Source organism: Elephantulus edwardii, unplaced genomic scaffold (genome assembly GCF_000299155.1).
Source record: "Elephantulus edwardii isolate Elephantulus edwardi_28Jun2011 unplaced genomic scaffold, EleEdw1.0 scaffold00051, whole genome shotgun sequence".
NCBI lineage: Eukaryota > Metazoa > Chordata > Mammalia > Macroscelidea > Macroscelididae > Elephantulus > Elephantulus edwardii.
Window position 1 is genome coordinate 14,967,009 of NW_006399801.1, and position 8,185 is coordinate 14,975,193.

The following is an 8,185-nucleotide window of genomic DNA, read 5'->3' on the forward strand; positions in this document are numbered from 1 at the left end:
AGTCCTTGGAGAGGGACATCATGCTTGGTAGGGTGGAGGGACAGCGCAGGGGGGAAGACCCTCTATGAAGTGGATTGATTTAGTGACTGGGATAATCGGCGTGGGTGGGTCGGAGACAGTGCGATTGGCGCAGGACAGAGCACCGTTTAGAGTTGTTGCACAGAGAGTCACTATGAGTTGCAAGCGACTCGACAGCACATAACAACAACAACAACAATGTTTTGGTGAACAATCAAACATATAACCACTTATGTAATAACCAAAGCCATTCTTGCTGAATCAAGTCTAACTCATATTTATGCTTCACTGGATTTTTCCCCCCAAAGTCTTTTGATGAACAGAAGGGTGGGGTTTTTTTTTTTTTTTAAATGAAATTTCACTTATCTATTTTGTCTTTTTGTTTTGTTTTGTTATTTGGTAGGCAATTGATTTTGTTAAAAATGATCTTAAATTTTTAAAATTCACTGGATTTTTGAGGCTGGAAATCTTTATGAGAGGAGACAGTACATCTTTCACAGAGTGGCTGGTGAATTTGAAATGCTGACCTTTTGGATAGCAGCCAGATGCATTACTCACCAAACCACCAGGAATCCCTAACATGAAATTAGATGAACATTTATTTGCTATTTACGATCATGCTTTGCACCAAAGTAGAAATAAAAGATAGATCCAGCAAAAAAGACTACTAAGTATAGTTAGAATGGACCTTGATTTTAGTTTTTACTTCTCATTATCTGTTTAGTTATGTTATATTGTGATGGCTTGGGTGTTACTATAATGATAGAAGCCATATTACTGGCAATTTAAAAAACTAGTAAGGGAAGCAGAAGTGGCATCCACTTCCTAACCTTCATGCCTCTGGAAACTCTATGAACTTTGAGAAACAACAATAGTTATAGAAAAGTTTCAGGTATTTTGTTCATAGGGTTACTATGAGCCATGCTCAACTTGATGGAGATCAACAACAGCAACAACGAAAAAAAAAAAGCAAAACAAAACACAAAACCAACAAAAAATTAGTAAGGTCATTATTGTGAATAGGTTTCAGCGGAGTATCCAGTCTAAGACAAACTAGAAAGAAAGTCCTGGCAATCTACTTCTGAAAAGCAGCAATGAAAACCCTTTGGATCACAACAGAATATTGCCCCGTATGCTGTCGTTGTGTACTGTTGAGTGAAAACCAACTGACATTCCCAATAGAGTGTGAGTTATACTCTTGAGCGGGCTTTCAGAGGTAGTAAATCACACAGGAGGAGATTGTAGCTTTGTCTCCTTCTGAGCAGCTAGTAGATTCAAATTACATATTGTTGAGTTGGCAGCGTGACTCGCTATCACTAGATCACCAGAGCTCCCCATTGCCCACTATAATATTGGAATATGAGTCATCTTAACTGGAAGGCATTCAAATACCATTGGCTACAACAATTGTATTTGAGCATCACAATAGTTATGAGGAGGACCCTAAATTGAACAAAATTCTGTTATATATGGTCACCAGGAGTTGGAACCTCCTTGATAACAACAACAATCAATAATAACATCTCTTCAGAGCTTATATGATAGGCATAGTCTTATCCATACCCTTCATGAAGACATGCTAGTGTGGGTGTAAGATTCCTTCCTTGAAGATCTACTTTCTACCCTGTGGTCTGACCTGGGAGGCTGGCTGCCTGTATGGTTTACATCAATCTGCTCTCTGTGAGCTCTGGATTAGGGTGTGTGAAGTCCCACCAAAAACTGCAGGACGAGAAGAAAAAGAAGTCAGGATATTTAACCCCCTGCCTTCTCCTCTATGGAGCCATCTCAATCGGCTATATATAATTCTTGATGGAAGAATGGTTCTCTTAGGATGTCTTACCTTCACTTATCCCTTCACATACCCTTTCTTTCCTCCCTTCTTGCATTACTGGGGGTTAAGGAATAGTTTTCTCTAATGTACTATCTGTTGAAATTCTTCTCCGTGCTGTCTATATACTTTTGCCATTTGACACTTAAAAATAAACCTGAGAATATGAGAACTGAGGCACAAACTGAGATTTGTACACCAATGTTCACAGGAGTATTATTCACCATCACAACATGGAAACAGCCCAAATGTCCAACCACAAATGAATGGATTGAGAAATTATGGTACATTCACCCAATGGAACACAATGCAGCATGCAGGAGCAATAACTTTGTAAATTATTACCTAACTAGGGAGGGAGTGGAGAGCATTATGCTGAGTGAACTAACTCGGTCCTATAAGGATAAATACTGTCTAAAACCTTTATTGTAGAATGAGTATAAGAATCCAGGAGGAGTGGAAGCAGAGGGATGTGGATGTGCAGGTGGAAGAGGGATTAATCATTGGGTTGTGCAATTTGATGGATGGGGGAGTGAGAGAAATTAAAAGAATTTGTTCAAATTTGTATTTGAATTTTGTAAATAAACTAGTAGAAAAACAAAAAAATAAAAATAAAAAAATCTGGATTATGCAAAAAGTACACTTGACTTCTATACCTGAAAGCTTGGTGGGTAAAATCTACTCAGGGGAAACTCACAAGAAAGTCCTTATTTTCAAAGAATTAACCGTGAAAAGCTTGTGGAGCACAGTTCTTCTTGACACATATGAGGTTCCTATAAGTTGGGGCCGCTCATAGCTCATTATGTGAAGAGAAGTATGAACAGATGTAGATTCTTGTTGTAAAGTGGCTGACCAGTTGACTCTGATTCATGATGCTGCTGTGTGTGCCAGGGTAAAATTGCTGGTATTGAAAAAGTAGATCAGCGGACTTTTCTTTCTTGATTTTCTTGCTCTGAATGTTCCAATGAAACCTCCTCAACATGAGTGACTTGTTGGTGTTTGAAATACCACTATCACAGCTTCTAGCCCCATAACAACCTACAAGCCACCACAGTTTGACAGTGACAGAAGGATAATGAGGAGATTCTTAAGGATGATACCAGGTGGTCTGTGGTGATTTCCATAATGCTGTTACCAGTTTCTGTAATTTATAAAACATTTTTTGTAGTTTTTCAAAAACAGTGGAAAAATATGTTTAACCTTTTACAACTCAATATTTTTCACATGCATAATTCAGTGACACTGACTGTGTTCATTCCTTCTTGCCAGAGAACCAGGTTCGGTTTAGGCCAAAGCATCTCACAGGCAACCCTCACCAAGTCAGTGGAGGTATGTGTGTTATGATGTTGAACAGGTTTCAGTGAAATATCAAGACTAAGAGGAAAGGCCTGGCGATCTACTTCTGAAAATCAGCCAATGAAAACCTTGTAATTTATGCTTCTCAGAGTGGATGATGCAAGACCAGGCTGTTTGTGGTGTTGTGCATGAAATCACCTGGTATTTAAAAAGGCAGCTAACAAGAACAGCTGTAAAGGTCTTAGCGAGAGGTCCAAACACTTCCTCAAAGAGGTTCACCTCTGGTTCAAGGAAGTAGCTAAATAGCCTTCATGAAGATCTTCACTCAGGTACTGTATTAAGGTACCTGCTGATGCAGGTCAAGTGATCACCACTGGGTACAAACCAAAGTTACAAGCTACAAACTGACAGCTGACGGTCCCTCCTCCTTCAGACCGCGCTCCTCCCTTCTGCGCACGCGCATGTAATTTTTCCCGCTGTGCTCTGGGGCGCGGGCAGTTTGTAATGGCGGGCCATCTTTTGCTTTTTTTATAGCTGTAACTGCTCTTCGGTTAGCTGTCGTGTGGAGCGACTCCTCGCTGCTGGGCAGGCGGCTCTCTGAAGACTCAGGCCGCCAGCAGTTGCGGAGAAGTGGACGAGCATGTGGAACTCCGAGAACTGGAGCGCGTCCGAGGCCAGCGCCGAGGAATCGCAGTGCGATGCGCCCGTGGACGAGATGCCGCTGGTATATCTATGCTCCGGCTGCCGGCGGCCGCTGGGCGACTCACTGAGCTCGGTGTCTAGTAAAGAGGAGACCGACTCCATCCTGCTCCGCGGTCAGTCCGGGCTGGGGCCTTGGGGGATCCTGGAGGGAGGAGAAACTGCCCTTGGGCTGGCAGCTCCGGGCCTTAAAATGCCCCGCACCTTTGGCTCAAGAGTGAGGGGTGGATCCTTGAACTTCCTTCGCCGCGGAGCAGTGGTTCAATCAGCATCGTCGTGCGCATTACTCAGAAAGCATTAGGACTAGGTTAGAAAAGTGTACTGGGCGTAGCCAGCATGGCTCCTGAAGTGCTCCCCAGTTGACTCCAACTCATGGCGACCCCAAGTACAACAGAAGGAAATCCTCCTTCCCCACAATCTCTGCTGAACTGAAGCCGTTATTGCAGTCGCTGTGTCAGTCCGTCTCGTTGAGGGCCCTCCTCTCTGACCGGCCTTACTCTTTCCCAATCATGATATCCAAGGACTGGCGCCTCCTGATAACGTGTCCTAAGTATGTATTGTTGCTGTTATGTGCCGTCGAGTCGCCTGCGACTCATAGCGACCCTATGTACAACAGCCCTAAACTCTGCTCTGTCCTGCGCCAATCGCACCGCCTCTGACACACCCATCCCGATTAACCCAGTCACTGAATCAATCCACCTCATAGAGGGTCTTCTCCATTACTTCCCATAAAAACGAGGCGTTTGCTACTTAGTACTGTTTATTATTCATACATTTAGTTAGGTTTTACAGGTATGCACCGAACTACGCATCTAAGTAGGTACAGTTGAGATTCTATCATCTGTACTGTTATACTATTTTGGGGGCCCAACTATATTCTGAATGTTTCTCATGTTAGTATTTATCTAGTTGTTCAGGTCTAACTCATAGCACCCCTGGTCCTGCCCCATCCTTTGTTGTAACCATTTTGTTTAGGGTCTTACTCTTTCTTACTGACCATCTCCCAAGCATGGCACTCCCTTCCTTTTTGGCACTGGTCTCTTCTGATGACATGTCCAGAGTATGTGAGACCAAGTCTTTACGTTGCCGCTTTATGCACATTCTGGCTGCACTTTTCCCAGTATAGAGTTATTCATTCTCGTGGCAGTTCATGGTATAGTCAATATTCTTTGCCATCACCACAATTTATAGGTAGTGATTAATTTTTCCTTATTTGTTATGGCAGTGACTGCAGCAATGGGCTGCAGTGCAGTGTGTCAGGAAGTGTGAGGATGGCACAGAATAGGACAGAGTTCACATCTGTTCATAGGGGTTCTATGGGTTGTCCTCCACTTGGTGATACCTAACACAGTATTTGTTGTCCAGATTTTGCATTTATGCAAAGGCATTGAAAATATATTTTTGTTTTTTAAAAAGTGCCAATTAAAAAAAATGTTAGTGAAAGTTTAAAAATTATTTTTCATTGATCTTGGATCTTTTTGTATTATAACATTAATTATAATTGATTAATGTAGCTAATTTGTTATAATGACTAAGCAAACTCTTATTGTATATTGCCTTTCTCTTTACCCAAATTAGCTCTTTATTTTCACTCTCCTTTCCCTCCCTGTTAACCTTTCAAGATCGAATTTGTATAAACCTTTACTTAGCTTTTTATAATAGTGATGTTATACCAGATTTTCCTTTTGTAACTGACTCATGTCACTTGACATAATATCTTTTAGATTCATCTAGTTGTGCATCATTTTACGAATTCTTGATCCTTTGTTAGTGATGCATGATATTCCATTGTATGAGGATATCCATTCCTTTCACCATTCATCCCCTGTGGAATATTTGGGCTGTTTCCAACTCTTTGCTTTTGTAAATAATGCTGCAAAATGGGTTTATGTATATCAGTTTGTGTTGCAGTTTCTACTTCTTTGGAATGTATAGCTGATACAGGATAGGACAAGGTTCAGATCTGCTATTCATAGGATCTCCATGAGTTGTATTGACTTGACAGAACCTAACAGCAACAGTAGAAATGCGGAATCAAAGGATACTTCTTCCAACTTTCTGAGGAAGCTCCAACTGCTTTCTGTAGTACTTGCACTGTTTGGCTTCCCACCTGCAGTGTCTGATAGTTGTCTCCACACCCTTGCCAACACTTATTGTTTGCTTTCTAATGGAGCACTGGTAATTTTGCTGAAGTGAGATTGCATTGTTGTGATTTGCATCTCTAATCATCTTGAGCATTTCTTTGTGAGATTTTTGGCTTCCAATAAAGATGAAGAAATTAGCTCATTAATTTCCATTTTCTGTTGCTGCACTTTGTCAAGGTCCTGACTTTTACATTATGTTCTAAAGCTGTCACAGTCATTAGATAACATTTACGTGGACTTATTTCTTAGCATTACTTTTGTAAAATTACCTTTTGGTACAATGAGTAAGCTTTATGCTAGCTGCTCACTGAAAGACGGTTGTTTCAAGACTACTCAGTGGCTCTGAAGAAGAGAGACCTGCTCTTCTGGTCCTGTAAAGATTAAAACAAACGAAACCCCCAGTTCTATCACTGTTGCGTCATTTCCGACTTTTGGTGGCTGTAAAGGGCAGTAGAATGACTCTGTAGGGTTTCCAGAGCTCTCATTTCCATAGGACAGTTTGTCACAGCTTTTTCCTAGACAGTGGCTGGTGAATTTAACTTTTGGTTAAACAGTCAAATGTTTAATTACTTCACCACAGTGCTCCTTCCAAAATTGGCTCAGTGTCACTTAATGACTACAGTACCCTTAGCTTTTCTAACTTGCTTATTCTGATTGCTTTTGTTGTTGGTTGTTGTAGTCGGTCCCTACTCATGGCATCCCCTGTACTGAGCTGAAATGGTGCTGGTTTTCATGGACTGATTTTTGAAAACGTGCTGTTTTTCTTCCATCTTAGTTTGGAAGCTATACTGAGACCTGTTTAGCAGCATAGCAACTTGGAAACCGCCACTGATAGATAAGTGGTGGCAGCACTGGAGGAATAGTGGCTGGATATGGAACCTGGTTCACCACGTGGAAGGCAAGAACTCAGTCTTGAACTACCACTGCCTTCTTTATTTTGATTAACCATTACATATTTGGGGCATGTTGTTAGGAGATGTTGTCCCTTGGAAAGAGACATCATGCTTGTAAAGGTGGAGGGTCAGCGAAAGAGCAGAAGACCCTCAGTGAGATAGATTGAAACAGTGACTGTTGATGGACTCAAGTATATTGGGGATCATGAGGATGGCACAGGGTAAAGGAGGGTAAAGTTCAGATCTGCTGTCAGTGGGGTCGCTGTGAGTTGTAGTCTACGTGATGGCACCTAAGAGCATCATCTGTACAGGTAAGAGTTACTTAATGTCCATGATGCATTCTATAAATTGGGCCTTATGTGATTTGGACATTGTATGAACACTGTTTTAAAACCTATGGGTACCCACTTTCACTTGTCCTTGTTGAAACTCCTGCTACTGCTGCTGCTGTCATTGTAGCTGCGGTTAGAGGCTGGAAGAATGGCACTGGGCAGCAGTGGTGACAAGCTGAGCATGCTTGATCCCACCTGCTGTGCCACATGTCTGAGCAGCAGGAGCCGCCCCGCCCTACTTGTCCACCAGGCAAAGCCAGAGCACCTGGGCGTAGAGCTGTACTGTCTACCCCACAGTTTGATTTGGTTGGTTTGGGTCTTTAACACTTTTAGAGAGCTCTTCCCATGAGCAGCCTCAGGTTATCTCCCAAAGTGGTTTGATACTTGCTTGAACTGGAAAATCCCACAAGATCATGCAAATCAAGAGGCTCAAATCTCTGGGTCAATTTTTAAGAACACCTTGGAAACTGCCCAGGCCATCAAGGGTGTACATATCTGGAAAGCCACCAAGTATCTGAAAGATACTTGTAAAAGTAGTTTTCCCTGTTCCATTGTTACAGAGGTGGTGCTGGTTCATGAGCCCAGGCCAAACAGTGGGGTTGGACATAGGGTCAGTGGCCCAAAATGAGTGGTGACTTTTTGCTGCATATGCTTAAAAATGCAGAGTAATGCTGAAATTAAGGGTTTAGATGTCAATTCTCTGGTCACTGAGCACATCTAGGTGAACAAAGCTCCCACAATGCGCCACTACATGTACAGAGCTCATGCATGGTTGGTTTAATGGCTACATGCTTGCCATCTTGAGATGACCCTTACTGCAAAGGAACAGATTGTTCTGAAACCAGAAGAGGAGGTTTTGCCCAGAAGAAAAAGAATCCCAGAATAAACTAAAGAAATAAAAACTTTTGGCTTGGGAGTAAATGATTCAGCATCAAATAAATTCAAATAACTTTAAAAAACTAAATAATAAAGAAA

General features: G+C 41.9%; 1 protein-coding gene across 1 annotated transcript in view; it reads left to right on the forward strand.

Moving 5' to 3' along the window:
* MIS18A (MIS18 kinetochore protein A) overlaps positions 1-8,185 on the forward strand; it is a 30,439-nt gene that overhangs the window by 13,020 nt on the left and 9,234 nt on the right. Inside the window, 2 exon segments of the mRNA XM_006903603.1 lie at positions 3,677-3,763; positions 3,766-3,957. Of these exon segments, the coding sequence (XP_006903665.1) occupies positions 3,677-3,763; positions 3,766-3,957 (279 nt within the window).